This window comes from Schistocerca cancellata, chromosome 6, assembly GCF_023864275.1.
Source record: "Schistocerca cancellata isolate TAMUIC-IGC-003103 chromosome 6, iqSchCanc2.1, whole genome shotgun sequence".
In the NCBI taxonomy this organism is placed as follows: domain Eukaryota; kingdom Metazoa; phylum Arthropoda; class Insecta; order Orthoptera; family Acrididae; genus Schistocerca; species Schistocerca cancellata.
The window spans coordinates 45,546,298-45,569,069 of record NC_064631.1 but is presented as its reverse complement, the minus strand read 5'-3'; the positions used below and the strand labels follow the sequence as shown (position 1 = coordinate 45,569,069).

At 40.5% G+C, this 22,772-nt stretch overlaps 1 protein-coding gene across 2 annotated transcripts in view; it reads right to left on the bottom strand.

The window, feature by feature from the left end:
• The window catches only part of LOC126190750 (junctophilin-1), a 960,015-nt gene that overhangs the window by 597,170 nt on the left and 340,073 nt on the right, over positions 1-22,772 (bottom strand). For both annotated transcript variants that reach the window (XM_049931259.1, XM_049931258.1), the window contains exon 2: positions 19,545-19,756. In XM_049931259.1, coding sequence (XP_049787216.1) covers positions 19,545-19,756 — 212 coding nt within the window. The remainder of the gene's footprint in view (positions 1-19,544; positions 19,757-22,772) is intronic.

Sequence of the window (22,772 nt, the reverse complement as noted above, 5' to 3'; positions counted from 1 at the left end):
TGATTGATAGATTTGTTGGATGTCCTTCTGGAAGATATCGTCCCAAATATTGTCCAAATGGCATGTCCCTGCCCGTAATCTACCGGGCGTTTTCAATTAGGGAGAGATCCGGTACTCTTGGTGGCCAAGGTAGGGTTAGGCAAGTACGAAGACAAGCAGTAGAAACTCTCGGCGTGTGTGGACTGGCAACACAACGAGCCGCTGTGCTCTAAGGGTGCCCCTGATGACAACCAAACAGACCCTGCTGTGGAATGAAACGGCACCTCAGACAATCGCTCCTGCGTGTTGGTCCGTACTGCGGGCGACACACTCAGGCTGGTATCCCACCGCTGTCCAGGGCGTCTCCAGACACGTTTTCGCTGGTCATCGAGGCTCAGTTCGAAGCGGGACTCATCACTGAAGACAACATTCAATGAGATTCGATGCGAAGACATGTTTGGAGACGCCTTGGACACTGGTCGGACACCAACCAGTCTATCACCTGCCATACGGTCCAACAACCAGAAGTGATGGTCTAGAGTGCCATTCATTTCATGGCACGACCCCTTTGGTTGCCATCCGTGGCACCCTTAAGGACGGCGATATTCTACGCCCCGTTTTGTTGCCCTTCATGGCAGGCCATCCCGGGCTTATGCCCGCCCGTACAGGCGAGAGTTTGTGATGCTTGTTTCGTGCTTGCCGAACCCTACCTTGACAATCAAGGTCGCCGGATCTCTCCCCGATTATGAACGTTTAGAGTTTTGAGGACGTGGCCCCCCAACCATCTCGAGATTTTGACGACCATCGCGCCAGTCGTACACAATTTGGCACGATATCCCTCTAGACCAATGCCAAGCCTAACAACTGACTGCATAAGAGCCAGAGATGGACCAGTGCGTTACTGACTCGCTGAATTTATGAAACTCTTTCTCTTGAATTTATCATCCAATTTTTCTGAAATTTTAATCATTTGTTTGTCTGTACATGAACGTCACATCTACCGCTTTCCGTCTCATTCCGATAATTCCTTAGTGGTGTGTCGTTTGTTTCGTCTTACAGTGTATTTCGCTCGGTAATAGGTGCTTAATAATTCCAGTTCTCTACGTAAACTAAATAATCTTGGTGTTGACACAACATATCCTTGAGTTTCACTGGAACAAGCATATTTACTGTGTCTGAGCAGCAACGATATCTAGTTCTGTATTCCCATAATTTTACGTCACTAAAGTTTATTCTTAATATGACGTACGATATATCAAATATAACTGCATAATTATTAAATAAATTTCAGTTCCAATAAAGTTTATCATACCTGTAAAAAGTAAAAACATTATTTCAAACAGTACATTTTCACATTACACAAATGTAAGGATCATAGATTTATAATAATATACTTTCGCCAAGTGCTGCAGCGGCAATAAATGACATTTTAGGGGAATTTATAAATGTCATTCCCATCAGCCTACTATCAGCAGAGTAAAGGCGATACTATATCGGCTACTATCGCTCTCTAATCCGACATCCAGTTGGATATTCAGCAACGATCGATTCAGCACATGTTAAATGGTCAATGGCCCTAATACGTATTTGCCCTCAAAGGACACAGGTCATCACAACAAACTCAAATGAATTCTTGTTGCCTGATTCAGCTTCAGGGTATATCGTTTCAAGGCATGCAACGCTGCTTCAAATCATACTCAGTAATTCAATTTCAGACTCCGTCAACTATAAAGCAATGTATGGGAGCTATGTATGAGCGGTAACAGTTGTTCGTAATAAAATACTTAAACTCAAACACCACCGTGTATGTCATTTCACAAATCGATCCGATTTTGAATTCATAGTGCGTGATACGGCATACGCTCACATTCAAATCTGAAAGGTTAACAGAAATGAATCAGTGCGAATCTTTACCACTTTTCTATGTAATTCCTTGCATTAGTATTATATTATTATAATCCTGCAATTTCGTATACGTGAATAGATAACTATAGTACTAACAAGTGAATTACATAATAATTCCATATTAACGTTCAACGCTTGACAGTCAGTTTGCAGAACTTGGCGCCACTTGACCGAAGCCCTTAGCGTGGAGTTGACATCCTCTTGTCATTGATCAGAGTCAGTTGCTCTGCTCGACACCCAAAAGTAACAGTTTCTTTAAGGTCGCACTTCTTCAGTGCATAGCACTCGCACGCGAATATTCAATTCAAACCTCGAGGAAACCGGCGGCTAATGGTGAAACAAGCGACAGTCGAAACGTACTGAGGAGTTGTTGGAGAAAGCTGATGCAGTGATGTTAGACAGCAGACGTCGTACGGCTATGACATTTGCGCTTCCATGAAAACGAAGTGACAGTAGACCCACCAAATCCTTCCCAGCAGTGGTAGAAAACTTAGGCGAAGGGCGTAGACCTAGTCTACACTGCAGCTACACTACGACCAACATCTCAGCTGACAGGTAGCATGTTCTCTTGTCTTTACAAATACATTTTCTGACATGCTTACTTTTCAATGTTCAGTACCATTTCCCAATAGCCCCCGATCACGGAGTATCATTCTGCAATCAGCATGGATGCATTTTCCATAACAGGTAATGCTCCGTACATGCAAAACCCACATACAATGTGCTTAAAATCGTTAAACCATCCAGGTTTGTCATGAAAATCATCAACTATTTCAGTGTCGATTGCCAAAGGAGAGAACATCGGGATAGGCCCCCGCGTAATGACGCCCGTCTGATTCGGCACCTGTAGAAGAGGATTGAGGGCTTCTACATCTCCTGTGAGCAACAGTCGACGCTCAACTGAATACGTTTAGGTTTTACTCAAGAGCAAAACTTTTTAGTGCAGCTGGACCTACCATTCAATAAAGCTAGTATTGACGTTTGCGGATACCCTGGTCCAGGAAAAACGTTACAGAAAATAATAATGCACCCATACTGATTGTGGAATATGCGGCTCTACATCTCAGATGTGGGACCTTCAAGAACTATTACCTGTGAGTGTGCAGCAGAGAGCCTGACTCTGAATAAAGCACGAGAACTGACTTTTCCAATGAAGTACTGCGGTCTAGTTGTCAAGGTTAAATGTTAATTTGTAGTTTTATGTAATTAACTTAATAACATCATCGTTGTCTATTGAGGTATGTGTAACTGCAACATAAGAAGATAATAGTACTAATGCAAGGAGTTATAAGGAAACTGGTTAATAGGCCCACTTACCGATGTAATAAACACCATTATTACCAATATCTGTGTATATAATCTAGTTTAACTTATTCTTTAATACATCAAAGGAAGTTGAAGCTCCTAGAGCGGCATTCAAAACTTTGAGGTACGCCGATGTCATCGTAATTCTGTCAGAGTGTCCAAAAAACTGGGAAGTTCAGGTGAACGGAATGGATGGTTGTCTTAAAAAAAGGTTGCAAGATGAACATCAGCTTTCCTACTACAGAATATACAAGTAAACTTCAAACCCAACATCACAGTTAGAGATCAAACTCTCCAATTTTGGAACACAGTAAAATAACTAGATGTCACCCTAAACAGGCCTTTGACATATAAAATCCATCCCGTAATGTGACAACTAGAATCAAAACGCGGAACAATATACTCCAGAAGTTAACAGGAACTGACTGGGATGTCATTGCAACAGTCATCGGATCATCGCTTTCACCTCTTCCACACTCAGTCGCAAAATATTCTTGTTTCACGTGGGTAAATAGTGCTCACACCAAAATAATTGACACAAAGGTCAGTCAAGCAGTGCGCCTCATAAAAGGGTGTAATCGTCCGAAGTAAACGTACTAGCTACCCGTTCTCACTAATGTTTTCCCATCACCCATACTAAGATCACAGTCATCAGTGGACGCGTGGACAAGAATAAAAAACAACCCACAATTATCACGTCATTTAGAAAATTCTTTTTCAGTGCCTCAGCGATTAAGATCTAGAAAACCATCGTGGCACACAACCTGCATGATAGATATTTCAAAATGCAAGATGCCTAGAACAGTCAATGGCAAAAGCAAGATTCCATGAGACATGACCAATTAATTCCCTGGGGGCGACTAGCAGATTTTTATCTGCAATGGCACTGGTGCATACTGAATCGAATCGGACCTGACCGTGGTAAATGTGGAACACTGCTGCTCTAATGGGGATGGAGGTCCTTTCCTCAATGTCACTGCGACGAAGAATAGCAATCAGTACATATAAAACATTTAAACGTTCGTTCAGAGCATTCAAAGTGACAACAGAAAACCACAGTTTGTATACAGAAGCTTCTGACTGGATGTCAAACCTGGAGTTAGGTCCATGAACCCATTACTAACTTGAGATTGTATCTTTGTAGAAATGTATACATTTGTTGTAAATAGTTGTCTAGTATTTTCTCCAGTCATCATACGATAAGTAAAACAAATCAGAAAGGTAAAATCAAATGATGCGAAAGGAACTAAGTTAGGAAATCAGACACTAAAATTAGCAGACGCGTTCTGACTTTTGAGCAGTAAAGCGATTGATTGCCAAATTAGAAAGGATATAAAACGACGACTGGCTACACCACAAAAAGCATTCCGGAAAAAGATAAATTTGTAATTGTCTGGAGCGTAGTCTTGTACGGAAGTAAAATGTGGACGATGAGGAGTTCAGACTAGAAGACAACTGACGTATTTGAGATGTGGTGTCACAGCAGAATGCTGAAGATTGATGGCTAGATCGGATAACCTATACGGAAATAGTGAACTGAATAGCGGAGAAAAGAACTTTATGGCATAACTTCACTAAAAGAGGTGTTCGGTTGATGGGATGCATCCTGAGGCATCAAAGAATCCTATAGTTGGCAATAGAGGGATGTGTGGAGGGTAAAAATTGTGGAGGAAGCCAAGTCTTGAATATCTTCAGCGTGTTCATATGGAGGTAGGTTGCAGTAAATACCCACAAACGAAGAGGCTTCCACAGGATAAAATGGCGTAGAGAATTGCATCAAGCCAGTCTTTGGATTGAAGAAGACGACGACGACGACGACGACGACGAGAACAACAACAACAGTACTTCAAAGTAGAACTTACTTCCTTGGTATCTCTACAGATTCAAAATAGAGGATAATGAAAGATGAGCAAAAGTGTTGGATTCATAGTGACTATTTTTGCTACTTTTTATTTCTCTACCTCAACATTATCTCTCTCTCTCTCTCTCTCTCTCTCTCTCTCTCTCTCTCTCTTTCTCCTCGGCGCGCGCTGGGTTGAAAGAGAGAGAGACAGAGAGAGAGGGAGAGAGTCAGCTTGTACCACAGTTTATTCGTAAGATGTTGATCCTCAGGTAGCCACTTATGCAAGATCAAAGAACAGGTAACTGATGGTGGCAGGTAGCGGCTGGCTTAAACTGGTGTTTCCTGTCGGCGTGCAGGCTCGTAATTATGTAGCGGTCCAGTGGGACGGGCTGTTGAATGATTAGCTAGCCACGTTCGTGTTGCGAACAGCTCGCTGACACTCGCGAAGAAGGAATTGATTTGCTGCCACTACAGGTGTTGTGGCTAACCGCACACGACGGCCGGTCCACTATATTCTGAAAGCCTCGTCACACGACTTGGCGTGTGTTGCGGTATCAGGAGAGAGAATAAACAGCTTCATTTACCATCAGCTATGTATAATTACTATTAAAAACAGTCTTGATCACGATTTATTTAACAAGGTGACCGGTTTCCACCACTACTGGAGCCATCTTCAGACCTACAAGTTGTATACAAAGCTCTAATTAGAGGGCTACATACATTAAAGAAAATACATAAAGTTATAAAGCAATAAAGCTATAAAACGTCGAATTACCATTGAGTCGGAACCTCTTTCTGTTGGAGAATCACTACTGGAGAAACCAGTGCACGTCTTACTATATATAATGGAGGCTCCACCCACTTCTGACTGCATGATGTCATTATTAACCAATGAGTTATAAGTCGAATTACAATTTAAAATTTCTTAGTTAAAAAAACATTGTCAAGAATTAGAAATAAATACACACTAAACTTAGCTTATTAAACAGCTATTGTCAATTAAGAAGCGTTTAAAATATTTAAATATGTAGGAAAATGAACTTCGGTTTGGATGTACATGGGTTGCCCTCTCAAGGCCTGTCAGTGAACCATTTGGAACCACTGGTTGCTATGGTGAAGTTAGACGCCGTTGCAAAGATGAAGCAGCAGGCTTTTTTCACTGAAGTTGTTGTAAAGTCGATAGTAGAACTAGTGGTTGCCATGGTGAGGACAAACGCCAGTACAAAGATGTGGCAGCAGGCTTCTTTCCAACAAAGTTCTTGTGAAGTAGAATGGCAAAGACTGTGGCGTCAGACGATGTATTATTGGGCAAAACTTGTCTTTATTGAAACGAAAAGAGTAAGCTACAATAATCTGTAGCTGACATGTATACTACATGCTGCACAAATACGATATGAAGTAGTTGACTGTATATATGAAATATTATCTATGAAGTTGATTTGTAGATTACATGTGCCAATTTTTTTTAAGGCATTGCTATTCCTCAAGTTATATGCCAGTCATATAAGCAAATAAAAATGAAAGAATTTAAAATTATAAAATTATGAGCCAGTGTCAAAAATAATGAATGTGAATTAGCAATATACAGTCTAAAAGCATAAAAGCAAAAATTCTAAAACCGATAGTCAATCATAAAATAATGTTTGGTAAAATACAATTACAATGTAAAGATAAAATATTTGCTAAAAGTCTTAATAATTTAAAAATTTTTTTAAAAAACCTTTTAAACAAAGGACAGAAGAGTAAACATTCTAAAGCAGATCATCGAAAGCTCAAAGAAATGTTTGTCTTTGAACTGAAGTTGTTCGTTTAAAACAGATAATGGATTACTTTTATGAAGTGAAAAAATTTCAATTTCTTCTAAGGTATTTAGCAGTGGTCCTTTTGGCACAGTATGTAATATTTTCAAATTGCTAGAAACGCAACCCTCAGAATGATTGTATCCATCAAGATGTTGACCAAATATTGATTTGATACGTGCAGTACCAGTAGTATGTTCTTTGAAACGTGTTAAAAAGTTACAGCCAGTTTGGCCAATATACTGTTTCTCACAGTCATTACATATTATTTTATAAACGCCTGACTTTTGGTATCTATTTGAGTCTCCAATTGTGTGTTTCAGTTGCATCTGTAGGGGTTATTAGTTTTAAATGCTATTGTCACGCTTGTGTTCTTAAATAATTTATTTATTTTGTCTGAGATAGGTCCCATGTATGTCATTTGTGTAAATCTCTTCTTGGAATTTATAACAATATCATTATTTCTTGTAATTTGTAATATAACAGATCAACCTGATGGGAATTATAATTGTTAGCAACTGCTATCTGTTTTAATGTATCAATTTCCTTTTGGACTGCATCATGTTGGAGAGGTAATTTCAGTATCCCATGTATCATAGTTTTAAAAAATGCCATTTTGTATCTTAATGGATGGCATGATGTTGCATTTATTATTACATCGGTTGATGTGGGTTTTCTATAAATAGAAATATTATGTTTTCCGTTCTGTTTTGTAATTGTGAGGTCAAGGAAATTAATACTATAGTTACTTTCGTGTTCTACTGTAAATACAAGTTTTGGATGTAAATTATTTAAGTTGTTAGCGATAGCGTCAATTTCTTCCTTAGAGCCATTATATAATAGCAGTGTGTCGTCAACATATCTTTTGTAGTTTATAATTTTATTTGTTATTTCTGGATTATTTTTGAAAAATTGGATTTCAACGTAGTTGACGAAGATATCTGCTATAGTGCTAGCCAGGGAATTCCCCATTGCAAGTCCATCTTCCTGTATGTATATTTTATTATTAAATGACAAATAATTAAAATCTAGAGTAATTCTTAACAGTTCGATGAATTCTACTATTTCTTTGTGGCTCATGATTTTGTGATGCGTTAAGTTATCATTAATAATAGACATAGTCTCTTGAATAGGTATATTCGTGTAAAGATTTGTGATGTCCAACGATGTGAACCTTGCGTTTTTTGGAATATCCACATCATAAATTAACTTAGTTAATTCGAAACTGTTTTTAATACTATAATTTCCTTCATAAACATAGAAGGATTTTAAGATTTGATTGAGCTTTTTGTTCAGGTAATAAGAGGGACTGTTGGTATTGTTAACAATTGGACGAATTGGTAAATATTGTTTGTGCAATTTGATTTTCGATCTCAACTTAGGTAAAGTGGGGTTCATAACTCTAAGTGTTATTTTATCTTTAGGTGAAAGTAAAGAGTCACTATCATCAATCAGCTTTTTAATTTTTGTTTGAAATCTTGAAGTCAGGTCTTTATTAACCTCAGTTATTCCATTAGCGTTAAAAAATTGTAAAGTTTTAGAACCATAATCATCTTCGCCAACAATGACTAGAGTATTCCCTTTATCTGCCTTGATTGCAATAGCTTTATTAGTTATTAACTTCTGGTTGATTTTCTTTACAAGTTTTAATTCATTATTATGTTTATTTTTATCTTTTTCATTAGTAATGACATTCTTAGTTTTATGTGCAATGTCACATATTTCAGACCTACTAAATTGTGCATGTTTTGCAGCAATCTTTACATCAGCAATCACACGTTTAATATTTGCATTGCTCAATTGTGGAGCTAAATTATATTTTAGGCCTTTGTTTAAAAGTGTTGTCTCAGCAGGAGTAAAAGAAATTTTGGTTAGATTGGTTACTCTTGGATGAAAGTTATGTACATTTGGTGAAACATCTTGTGAACACACATTGTGGTGACTAATTTCTAGCAATTTAAAAATATTACATACTGTGCCAAAAGGACCACTGCTAAATACCTTAGAAGAAATTGAAATTTTTTCACTTCATAAAAGTAATCCATTATCTGTTTTAAACGAACAACTTCAGTTCAAAGACAAACATTTCTTTGAGCTTTCGATGATCTGCTTTAGAATGTTTACTCTTCTGTCCTTTGTTTAAAAGGTTTTTTAAAAAAAATTTTAAATTATTAAGACTTTTAGCAAATATTTTATCTTTACATTGTAATTGTATTTTACCAAACATTATTTTATGGTTGACTATCGGTTTTAGAATTTTTGCTTTTATGCTTTTAGACCTCCCCCCATGAACCATGGACCTTGCCGTTGGTGGGGAGGCTTGCGTGCCTCAGTGATACAGATGGCCGTACCGTAGGTGCTACCACAACGGAGGGGTATCTGTTGAGAGGCCAGACAAACATGTGGTTCCTGAAGAGGGGCAGCAGCCTTTTCAGTAGTTGCAGGGGCAACAGTCTGGATGATTGACTGATCTGGCCTTGTAACATTAACCAAAACGGCCTTGCTGTGCTGGTACTGCGAACGGCTGAAAGCAAGGGGAAACTACAGCCGTAATTTTTCCCGAGGACATGCAGCTCTACTGTATGATTAAATGATGATGGCGTCCTCTTGGGTAAAATATTCCGGAGGTAAAATAGTCCCCCATTCGGATCTCCGGGCGGGGACTACTCAAGAGGACGTCGTTATCAGGAGAAAAAAAACTGGCGTTCTACGGATCGGAGCGTGGAATGTCAGATCACTTAATCGGGCAGGTAGGTTAGAAAATTTAAAAAGGGAGATGGATAGGTTAAAGTTAGATATAGTGGGAATTAGTGAAGTTCGGTGGCAGGAGGAACAAGACTTTTGGTCAGGTGATTACAGGGTTATAAATACAAAATCAAATAGGGGTAATGCAGGAGTAGGTTTAATAATGAATAAAAAAATAGGAGTGCGGGTTAGCTACTACAAACAGCATAGTGAACGCATTATTGTGGCCAAGATAGACACAAAGCCCATGCCTACTACAGTAGTACAAGTTTATATGCCAACTAGCTCTGCAGATGATGAAGAATTAGATGAAATGTATGACGAGATAAAAGAAATTATTCAGGTAGTGAAGGGAGACGAAAATTTAATAGTGATGGGTGACTGGAATTTGTCAGTAGGAAAAGGGAGAGAAGGAAACATAGTAGGTGAATATGGATTGGGGGGAAGGAATGAAAGAGGAAGCCGCCTTGTAGAATTTTGCACAGAGCATAACTTAATCATAGCTAACACTTGGTTCAAGAATCATGAAAGGAGGCTGTATACATGGAAGAAGCCTGGAGATACTGACAGATTTCAGATAGATTATATAATGGTAAGACAGAGATTTAGGAACCAGGTTTTAAATTGTAAGACATTTCCTGGGGCAGATGTAGATTCTGACCACAATCTATTGGTTATGAACTGCAGATTGAAACTGAAGAAACTGCAAAAAGGTGGGAATTTAAGGAGATGGGACCTGGATAAACTGAAAGAACCAGAGGTTGTAGAGAGTTTCAGGGAGAGCATTAGGGAACAATTGACAGGAATGGGGAAAATAAATACAGTAGAAGAAGAATGGGTAGCTCTGAGGGATGAAGTGGTGAAGGCAGCAGACGATCAAGTAGGTAAAAAGACGCGGGCTAATAGAAATCCTTGGGTAACAGAAGAAATATTGAATTTAATTGATGAAAGGAGAAAATATAAAAATGCAGTAAATGAAGCAGGCAAAAAGGAATACAAACGTCTCAAAAATGAAATCGACAGGAAGTGCAAAATGGCTAAGCAGGGATGGCTAGAGGACAAATGTAAGGATGTAGAGGCTTGTCTCACTAGGGGTAAGATAGATACTGCCTACATAAAAATTAAAGAGACCTTTGGAGAGAAGAGAACCACTTGTATGAACATCAAGAGCTCAGATGGCAACCCAGTTCTAAGCAACGAAGGGAAAGCAGAAAGGTGGAAGGAGTATATAGAGGGTTTATACAAGGGCGATGTACTTGAGGACAATATTATGGAAATGGAAGAGGATGTAGATGAAGATGAAATGGGAGATAAGATACTGCGTGAAGAGTTTGACAGAGCACTGAAAGACCTGAGTCAAAACAAGGCCCCGGGAGTAGACAACATTCCATTAGAACTACTGATGGCCTCAGGAGAGCCAGTCATGACAAAACTCTACCATCTGGTGAGCACGATGTATGAGACAGGCGAAATACCCTCAGACTTTAAGAAGAATATAATAATTCCAATCCCAAAGAAAGCAGGTGTTGACAGATGTGAAAGTTACCGAACTATCAGTTTAATAAGTCACAGCTGCAAAATACTAACGCGAATTCTTTACAGACGAATGGAAAAACTGGTAGAAGCCGACCTCGGGGAAGATCTGTTTGGATTCCGTAGAAATGTTGGAACACGTGAGGCAATATTGACCTTACGACTTATCTTGGAAGAAAGATTAAGAAAAGGCAAACCTACGTTTCTAGCATTTGTAGACTTAGAGAAAGCTTTTGACAATGTTGACTGGAATACTCTCTTTCAAATTCTGAAGGTGGCAGGGGTAAAATACAGGGAGCGAAAGGCTATTTACAATTTGTACAGAAACCAGATGGCAGTTATAAGAGTCGAGGGGCATGAAAGGGAAGCAGTGATTGGGAAAGGGGTGAGACAGGGTTGTAGCCTCTCCCCGATGTTATTCAATCTGTATATTGAGCAAGCAGTAAAGGAAACAAAAGAAAAATTTGGAGTAGGTATTAAAATTCATGGAGAAGAAGTAAAAACTTTGAGGTTCGCCGATGACATTGTAATTCTGTCAGAGACAGCAAAGGACTTGGAAGAGCAGTTGAACGGAATGGACAGTGTCTTGAAAGGAGGATATAAGATGAACATCAACAAAAGCAAAACGAGGATAATGGAATGTAGTCAAATTAAGTCGGGTGATGCTGAGGGAATTAGATTAGGAAATGAGACACTTGAAGTAGTAAAGGAGTTTTGCTATTTAGGGAGTAAAATAACCGATGATGCTCGAAGTAGAGAGGATATAAAATGTAGACTGGCAATGGCAAGGAAAGCGTTTCTCAAGAAGAGAAATTTGTTAACATCGAATATAGATTTAGGTGTCAGGAAGTCGTTTCTGAAAGTATTTGTATGGAGTATAGCCATGTATGGAAGTGAGACATGGACGATAACTAGTTTGGACAAGAAGAGAATAGAAGCTTTCGAAATGTGGTGCTACAGAAGAATGCTGAAGATAAGGTGGGTAGATCACGTAACTAATGAGGAGGTATTGAAAAGGATTGGGGAGAAGAGAAGTTTGTGGCACAACTTGACTAGAAGAAGGGATCGGTTGGTAGGACATGTTCTGAGGCATCGAGGGATCACAAATTTAGCATTGGAGGGCAGCGTGGAGGGTAAAAATCGTAGAGGGAGACCAAGAGATCAATACACTAAGCAGATTCAGAAGGATGTAGGTTGCAGTAGGTACTGGGAGATGAAGAAGCTTGCACAGGATAGAGTAGCATGGAGAGCTGCATCAAACCAGTCTCAGGACTGAAGACCACAACAACAACAACATGCTTTTAGACTGTATATTGCTAATTCACATTCATTATTTTTGACACTGGCTCATAATTTTATAATTTTAAATTCTTTCATTTTTATTTGCTTATATGACTGGCATATAACTTGAGGAATAGCAATGCCTTAAAAAAAATTGGCACATGTAATCTACAAATCAACTTCATAGATAATATTTCATATATACAGTCAACTACTTCATATCGTATTTGTGCAGCATGTAGTATACATGTCAGCTACAGATTATTGTAGCTTACTCTTTTCGTTTCAATAAAGACAAGTTTTGCCCAATAATACATCGTCTGACGCCACAGTCTTTGCCATTCTACTTCACAAGAACTTTGTTGGAAAGAAGCCTGCTGCCACATCTTTGTACTGGCGTTTGTCCTCACCATGGCAACCACTAGTTCTACTATCGACTTTACAACAACTTCAGTGAAAAAAGCCTGCTGCTTCATCTTTGCAACGGCGTCTAACTTCACCATAGCAACCAGTGGTTCCAAATGGTTCACTGACAGGCCTTGAGAGGGCAACCCATGTACTGCCAAACCGAAGTTCATTTTCCTACATATTTAAATACTCGACACAACAGTGTCCCTAATTTGCTGGGAAGTGGCGGTGCGGTCCCCTACGGCACTGCGTAGGATCCTACGGTCTTGGCGTGCATCCGTGCGTCGCTGCGGTCCGGTCCCAGGTCGACGGGCACGTGCACCTTCCGCCGACCACTGGCGACAACATCGATGTACTGTGGAGACCTCACGCCCCACGTGTTGAGCAATTCGGCGGTACGTCCACCCGGCCTCCCGCATGCCCACTATACGCCCTCGCTCAAAGTCCGTCAACTGCACATACGGTTCACGTCCACGCTGTCGCGGCATGCTACCAGTGTTAAAGACTGCGATGGAGCTCCGTATGCCACGGCAAACTGGCTGACACTGACGGCGGCGGTGCACAAATGCTGCGCAGCTAGCGCCATTCGACGGCCAACACCGCGGTTCCTGGTGTGTCCGCTGTGCCGTGCGTGTGATCATTGCTTGTACAGCCCTCTCGCAGTGTCCGGAGCAAGTATGGTGGGTCTGACACACCGGTGTCAATGTGTTCTTTTTTCCATTTCCAGGAGTGTAGTAAGACGTGCACTGGTTTCTCCAGTAGTGATTCTCCAACAGAAAGAGGTTCCGACTCAATGGTAATTCGACGTTTTATAGCTTTATAGCTTTATAACTTTATGTATTTTCTTTAATGTATGTAGCCCTCTAATTAGAGCTTTGTATACAACTTGTAGGTCTGAAGATGGCTACAGTAGTGGTCGAAACCGGTCACCTTGTTAAATAAATCGTGATCAAGACTGTTTTTAATAGTAATTATCTATAAGACATTGATCACTGCTGTTCCCATAATGCCACAGTCTTTGCCATTCTACTTCACAACAACTTCGTTGGAAAGAAGCCTGCTGCCACATCTTTGCACTGGCGTTTGTCCTCACCATGGCAACCACTAGTTCGACTATCGACTTTACAACAACTTCAGTGAAAAAAGCCTGCTGCTTCACCTTTGCAACGGCGTCTAACTTCACCATAGCAACCAGTGGTTCTAAATGGTTCACTGACAGGCCTTGAGAGGGCAACCCATGTACTGCCAAACCGAAGTTCATTTTCCTACATATTTAAATACTCGTATTTTTAACGCTTCTTAATTGACAATAGCTGTTTGATAAGCTAAGTTTAGTGTGTATTTATTTCTAATTCATGACAATGTTTTTTTTAACTAAGAAATTTTAAATTGTAATTCGACTTATAACTCATTGGTTAATAATGACATCATGGAGTCAGAAGTGGGTAGAGCCTCCATTATATATAGTACGACGTGCACTGGTTTCTCCAGTAGTGATTCTCCAACAGAAAGAGGTTCCTACTCAATGGTAATTCGACGTTTTATAGTTTTATAACTTTATGTATTTTATTTAATGTATGTAGCCCTCTAAATAGAGCTTTGTATACAACTTGTAGGTCTGAAGATGGCTACAGTAGTGGTCGAAACCGGTCACCTTGTTAAATAAATCGTGATCAAGACTGTTTTTAATAGTAATTATCTATAAGACATTGATCACTGCTGTTCCCGTAATGCATTCAAAAGTAAATCAGCTATGTAATTTGTTTTGTTCCATCATAGGTTTATGTGGAGACTGCGATAGCACTGGAAAAAAATTATTTAGGTTCTCCTTTTGTGTACCCTAGGAAGAATACATGCTCGACTACAGTTCACAATATCAAGTGTTCTTCGCCCCGATAGCTGAGTGGTCAGCGTGACGAATTGCCGTCCTACGGGACCGGGTTCGATCCCGGCTGGGTCGGGGAATTTCTCCTCTCAGGGACTCGGTGTTGGGTTGTCATCATCATTTCATCCCCATCCGGCTTGCAGGTCGCCCAAGGCGGCCGGATCTGACCTGTAAGGGGCCTCCCGGCCAATGGCGCCTAACGCCCATTTCCATTTCCATATCAAGTGTTCGTGTATAGAATCTGTAAACTGCTCCCATGATCTATCAAGTTTGTACATCTCACGTATATCCGTGTAATTTAATAGTGGATGTCTTGGTATTCAAGTAAACGGCTCGAAGCAGTGTAGACAGTGTTGAACTTACTGACTTCATATTCCGTGTCGTCAATGAAATCCTAGACTGCCTCATTTAATATATTCAATCCTCCCAGGGTTTCTGCAGCCGGGCCGGACAATATTCTGCTTCCAGGACTCACGTGGAGGCACCACAAGTATCAATCTGACTTATAGATCTAGTCCAATCCGAACGTAAAGTGACCTGCTTACGTATTATTTTGTAAAGAATCGCTGCTGTATCGGCCTTAGTGCGAAGGGATTTCGCTTCGATTGTTTGTTATGGAACTACAGAGCGAACGTTTCTTTACCGCCAAGACTCAGCACGGCGAACGGACAGTATACCTGTAAGCGCGCGCGTACAGAAATATGTAGACCAATAGTCAACCAGTACGCTTGCAACAGGTGTCCTTGTATCGGCACCAAATTTTAATATTACAAATTATAAGATTTAATATCATTAATGTTCAGAGAGGATTATATGCATATATATGCATAGCTCAGAAAACACACACACAAATATTTTACTCACACCTCTTGTCTTTCCTCTCACGCTGCTTTTTATCTCTTGAGAACAAGTGCCATTGCCGTCCCCAGCTGCTGCTTCCTTTGCCTGTTGCACCGTAACTACGACGTTTCCTGCTACGACCGACAGCTGCAGTATAACGCTTACCGCTATTACTCCAACGAGCAGCGCCCTGCGGTGGGGTGTGTGTCTTTCTGGAGCGCACCAAGCAATGATGGTATTAGGGGTATGTGCGAACAAGTAAACTGCTATCCACAACTGACCCCATCCACAAGTCCACTATTTTCTTCCACATCCGCAAGTCATTTATTCGAATTCGTGGATTTTAATACAATGGAAAGCACCTCAACCCGCTCGGTACGCTGGAGCTCTGGCGGTAGGCATGCGCATTGTCTGAATTTTGTTTTACTGAAGATGGATCCCGTATTTTTCACTCCATAGGCTAAAGACGTTGATACCCATCATGACCGCAATTTAATACGAGGTGGTCTGTCAGGTACTTGATACGTTCCTTAAGTTACAACTTCGTGTCGTAATTATTTCAAGGCGTTTTGGGAAATGTTCTGCAGCATATTCCCCAAAGTAGTGTTGTCATATCCTTCATACAGTTAAATGTTAGCCATAGAAGTAGTTTATAAAAATACGTTAATGAACGTAATACATTATTCACTTATTATATACGAGGCGTTATTTATGACGTATGAGATACGTAAACAGGATTAGGCCATGAACTGAAGTTTCCAATAAACGTTGTGTCCTAGAATAGCCTCTGTCGATTACTGGCAGTTTTCGGTAATTATTTAAGTTATGCAAACGAAGCAAGAGTGCACAGACCTAAGGCAGCCGCAAAAGTGCATTCCTTCTGTCAATTTCCTTCTGCTGCCCTAGTGTGTGTCACTGTAAACTGTTGAGTGTACCTACATTTTTCCGTTTGTTATTGAGTAGAAAATAAAAAATAAATTATTACACCCACAATGCCAGTCACAAAACGAGGATTACTTCAAGATTTGATCGTTTTATGACAAATTAAAAAGAGGTCGCAATGCATTTCGAGCTTCAGCCCATTGTAAAACACCATTCAGAAAACATATTACATTATTATCCCAAGCTTTTCCTACATTTCCCGGCGTTATCACTGCGGTATTTTGTGTGGTGTTGCTGTTGTTCAATTCCTGGTATCCGTTTGTTATCATTGCCTAATGATTGAGGGATGAATAACTACTGCTTGTTGCAAAATTAAATTTTTCAATTCCTTCCTCATAAAGTAAATTGTCAAACGCCGTGGACCTATGGGTCGAATTGCCTCCGATTGACTGTGAGGTGTCGCAGATGCAAAAACATTTAAACAGGTAGTTTTCGATGGACACCCGTCATTATAGTTAGCAGAGATAATAATGGTGGAGGTAGACAAATGTAGATGTACTGGTAGCAGCAAAATTGTCGATGATGGAGGTATTATTAGCAGTATTAATAGTGAAAGTAATAATATTTTCAACCATAGAATTGTTACTGCCTTACTTAAGTGAATGTAAGAATACAATGTAAACGGAAAATACGGCCTGTTATAGAATATTAGGTAACAAGAGTAAATAAATAACTAAGCCTTCTTCTAATCCAGTTTGAGTAACATTAAAGAAACATGATTGTCTTGTGACCATACTGACTTTAAATTTGTTGTCGTGGTGTCTGGTAACTCACAATTAGCTTTTTTTACAGGCACGCCCCTCATCTTACAAAATTTGGCTTGTACTTCTATATACTTTCGTATGATGCAGTATGGAAGATCAGAACAAATGTCGATGGCCAAATTCTAGTACATCTCGCGACAAGAACATGCACTGAAAATAACGCAGGTTTACCCTGACACATTTTCTCCTTTGCTTGTGGTTTTCTTCGATATAAACGAATGCAAATAGCTCAAAGCGTAACCACATAACCATATCATTCCGTCTCTTGTAGCACTGAAATTGTAATCCAAGTCTGAAAGGGTAATGTAATTGGGTCGCTAACAGCTCATTAACCTTCTAGTGTTCTGAGGGCAATTTCTAGCGGACAAAATAGTTTACTTGTGTGTTAGAAGTGGATATTCAGGAAGCACTACAGTACACACACAGTTTGCTGCTCCCAATATGAACATCTTTCATAAACCAAAAATATATCGAAGTACCGAGAGTTTAGCACGAAAAGTGGCAAGCATTTGTCGCCGGGAAGTTTTATATTAACCGAGATAAGGAAGCTTCTTTTTGAAATAGAACAATGTACGATTTTTAGTGGCCTTTGAAACTTCTCGTGACAAACAACGCACTGCCACAGTGCCTGCTAATCTTTTACGGAGACGGTTTCCGTAGCAACGGGCAGGAAACATCCGGAAATTAAAAGTCCAGCCCACGCGCTCAACGCAGCACCCGCGCAATTTTCTATCGTGTTTCTTACCGTCTTGAATGTGGCTCTGGTTACTTAGAGCATAAAGCCAACACTTCAGTTTTATACAGAACAATTTGCATGGTCTTGTAACCATTTCTTTAATTTTTCGGTTGTGTAACAGAGCTGAGATGAAGGTCAAACCTAACATAGACTGTGAAATACATTATTAAGTTCTATCCTTTACACACACAAACCTTTCTTGTGAATGACTATATCTGTCAGTGAAAACCGTACAGACATATACTGACGACACATGCACCGCAATGCATGAAGTGTGATTCGAATCCGCGCCTTCCATTTTATATTCGCAGAACTAATTCATGTAACATTTTCAGCATTATGTGTCTTTACAAATCAATTTTTCTCTATCATGACATTAATCGTTCAGCTACAATTTTTTCTGTTGAAGAACAGCAACAAGTCACTGTTCAGCTTGGACCTTCCACAGCCCCTGACGCTTTGCCTGGAGTTTCCATTCCCTAACGATCTCCCCTGGACCTTCTAGTGCCCAAGAAACACTGTCTGTGCCACGAACAGCCAGACAAAGAAGAGTAACAAAAATTGTCGCATGTGAGAGTAGTACAAGTATTCTTTCATACGTCGATAGTTCACTTATTTGTCTTTGGACCCTTATTCTATCACAAATCGCATTCTTTCTTTTCCAGATGGAGAACCTAAATGAGCAGATGACCCGATCCAGGCTTCGGCAGTCACTCATTTCATGACACGTGTGTCATTGCTACAGAGGTTTCATATTCATCTTTGTATCTAGTGTCATGTACCTAATATGTTATAGATATGATCTGTTAAGTTTTCATCAAACATACTTTCCCATCAATTCATTCAGAACAACCTCTTTTAAACGGAAGACGGGAAGCAGAGCTCAATAAAAGAGAGGCAGATGGAAAGGGTCTTTTGGTTGTAGGACGCAAAACGCATTTTTCGTAATTTTCGCTTTGCTCCCTCTCCCCTTATGAGAAAAAATGAATTTTACGGACGTCTCTTACAGAACATTAATGTAATTTCCCGTTGTGAAGGCGTGTTTGTTGATAACATTTACATTTTTCGAATTGTAGGGAGTGAGAATGGGCGTTTTTGGCATTTTCTCAGAGCGCTGGTACCTCTCGTCATAATTCAAACCTAAGTACTGCGTTTTGTAGGAAATTTTGTCTATTTTAAATCTGTACATCTTCGAAACACTCAATAGTTTTCGTGGTACAAGCAGAAAACTGAAAAAAAACACGAAATTTAGTTGTCCATTGGCCATATTTTCCTTCTGATGAAGACTTTTTATAAACGCTGAAAACGTGGTGAAGCGGTTTTAATAAACGTTTCAATTTCCAACTGATTAGCTGTTTACTACTTCCACTAGATTTTATTCTACGGTTGTTGCTCCAGCCACGTACAATTAAAAAAAAACAGACATCAGTCTTAATACGTACTTATAACTCCGAGGATTTGCTACGAACATAACCACAGTTTTCACCATGAAAGTGCCTATTTATTTGCTGTAGCCTAGAGGCCCACGCACAGGCAGAACCACGCCTGCTCCTACGCGAGACACTGCGGGGGTACTCACCGCCGTCGGCGTAGGTCTCGGAGCCGTAGCCGTCCTGCAGGCCGTTGGCCCAGGTGCCCTCGTAGCGCGCGTTGGACGTGGCCGACTGGCGCACGCCGTAGCGGCCCTTGAAGCCCTGCGTCCACTCGCCGCGGTACAGCCAGCGGCCGCGCGCCTCCACGCCCAGCCCGTGCCGCTTGCCATTCTGCCACTGGCCCTCGAACGTGCTCCCGCTGCAACAACCACACTTAACATTCAACAAGCAAAACTGGTACTTTTTTGCAGACGATACTAGTGTTATAACAAATCCCATTAGAGAGAAAGCAACACAAGAGTTAGTAAACGACATTTTTCGAAGAATCAATAAGTGCTTCTCTGAATATGAACTCTGTATAAATTTCGAAGAAAGCTACATTCATTTCTGTACAACAAATACAGCCATACCAACAAGTCGTGTAGCACATGAGCAGGAGTCAGTAAGCAGGATAGACTGCTCCAAATTTTTGGGTGTACATACTGATGAAAACTTCAACTGGGCTTTTCAAACTGTCAAGTTCAGCCACTTTTGTTCTTCGTATAATTGCTAGTCGGAAACAAACGTATCAAACTTCTGACAGATTTTGCATATTTCCACTCATTAATGTCGTACGAAATAATTTTCTAGGGTAATTCATCACTTACAAAGAAAGTATTGGTTGCAAAAAAGCGAACAGTAAGAATTATGGATGGTCTTCAACCACGGAGGACATGTAGGCACTTCTTCAATAAGCTAGGCTTTTGGCTGCGCCGTCACAATACCATTTTCGCCAATGAAACTACTCTTAAATAACCTGTCACAGTTTGAGAAGAACAGTGATGTAAAATTTGGAAATTTGTGGTAAGGTCTTAAGGGACCAACTGCTGAGGTCATCGGTCCCTAAGCTTACGCACTACTTAATCTAACTCAAAGTAACTTACGCTAAGGACGACACACACACCCATGCCCGAGGGAGGACTCGAACCTCCGTCGAGGGGAGCCGCCCGAGCCGTGACAAGGCGCCTCAGACCACGTGGCTACCTCGCGCGGCGCAATGATGTACATACCGACAACAATAGAGGGAAAATCCGTTGTTAAAGCTCTCGGCTCTCAGTGGCTCAAACAGAAGTTCAGTATGCATAAAAAGAGAAAAAAGACCATTTTCCCAATAACATAAAAGTCTGACAGGTAGTGAAGCAAGTTTTAAGTATAATTTAAAACCATTTCTCCAGGACAATTCCTTCTGTTCCACTGACGAATTAGTATTTAAAAAGTGCTAACCACTGTAAAAAGTGTAATTGCGTGAGTAGGAGTAACAGATCATTTACACGTATCCTGTAAACTGACTCGTTCCACAGCATTTCGATAAAGAATCGTTTAAATTATCTTTGGAACATCTAACTAACTAACTAGCCGATAGCGTCGTGCGCCGGGCAGCATGGACTTATGGATGTTACATTCCAGGTCGAATGCAGGAATCACAAATTATCATTTTCTTTTTACCCATGATCGCGGTTTTACCCAAGTTGGTTGTTGCTGAGGAACGCAAGCAGGCACAAATACCACTTACTACCAAACTGTCCGCCTCCGTGGCTGAGTAGTCAGTGCGGCTGACTGCCACGCTGCAGATCCGGGCTCGATTTCCGATACTGCCATGGACTTTTCCTTGGTTTGAGGACCGGAACATGGTGTACTCAGCCCCATGAGGCCCACTTAGTAGCTACTTGGCTGACAAGTAGCGACTCCAGATCATGAAAACTGACAACGGCCAGGTGAGCGTTGTGCTTACCCCACGCGTCTCCATACAGCATCCAATGATGCTATTGGCAAAGGATGACACGGCGATCGGTCGGTACCGACGCGCCTGCATGGACTAGTGAAAGTAGTTACTAAGCTGTATAGACGATCTTAAACGAGGTAAATACCTCCGAATGTCACTCCTAAGAGTTGTCAGACACGTTCCCGAGGTTGTTTTTTTTTCCGCTCAGTCCAAACACATAATTCTCATCGTGCCTTTCACGAGATGGCCAGTGTCGACGGAAAGTGTCGGTTTGTTACAAACCAAATTAGTTTTAAAGTGGACTTTTACATGCCCATTTGACAGAGTGCTCCAAAATTAACGTAGTGCGATATTCGTTTTATCGACACGTATTAACAGGACAGTAACACACAAAGACAGTGCTGCAGCAGTGATTGAGTAGCGCTGCTGCCTGGTGGTAGCAGCCAGCGCGGGTCAGAGCGGTGCTATCGCTGCTGGAGCACTGCTTATTCCTCGTCTTTTACTGCTCCTGTTAATATGAATTGATGAAAAGAACATCGCACTAGACTAATGTGGGAGCGCTCTGTCGAAATGAAACGTAAAATTCCTCATTAAAGCCTCTGTGTTTGTAATGGGAAACATATCGACACTTTCCAATGACACTTGACGTCACATGAAAAACGTAATGAGAAGTACTTATTGAGGCTGATTCCAGCTACACATTGCATTAGGATTATTTGCTTGTCTAATTTACTTTTACCAGCCCATTTCGTTTGTGTCTATAATACTCAAACACCCTGTTGTCTACTTTCTAGTATCTTGCACCTCCTACACATATTCTTTGCCCAAAATTAGTTGAGAGATTTGTTTGTCGAGAAACGAGTGGTATCTTTGCTTAGCGAACAGTCTTTGCATTGTAAACAAAAGCATTATATGTGAAGTACACATCTGACGCTAAAACAAACATGAGGGACATAGTGATGTGTTTGGGTGCCACTTTGGTTTGTTTACTATGTGAGTGGTGTTTACACTTCAACGCATTGTGCGTCGTTCCGGAATGACATAAGAACAAAAACAAAACGAAACGCCGTCTACTACAACAAGTCATTTTCACTTTATATTTTATCAATGTCAACCACATTGGCATGTTTTAGATGACAGAGGGATAGAAAAACAATTAAAACCGCTCAGAAGAGGAAACGCCGCTGCACTGATGGGATACCAGTTTGATCTTACACAGAATACGTGCCCCCTTCTTGCAGCGGTGTACCGTAGGTCTCTAGAAGAGCGTAGCGTTAGAAAAGATTGGAAACGGCGCAGGTCATTCCCGTTTTCAAGAAGGGACGTCGAACAGATGTGCAGAACTACAGACCTTATCTCAAACGTCAATCCGTTGTAGAATTTTGGAACACGTATTATGTTCGAGTATAATGACTTTTCTGGAGACTAAAAATCTACTCGTAGAAATTAGCAT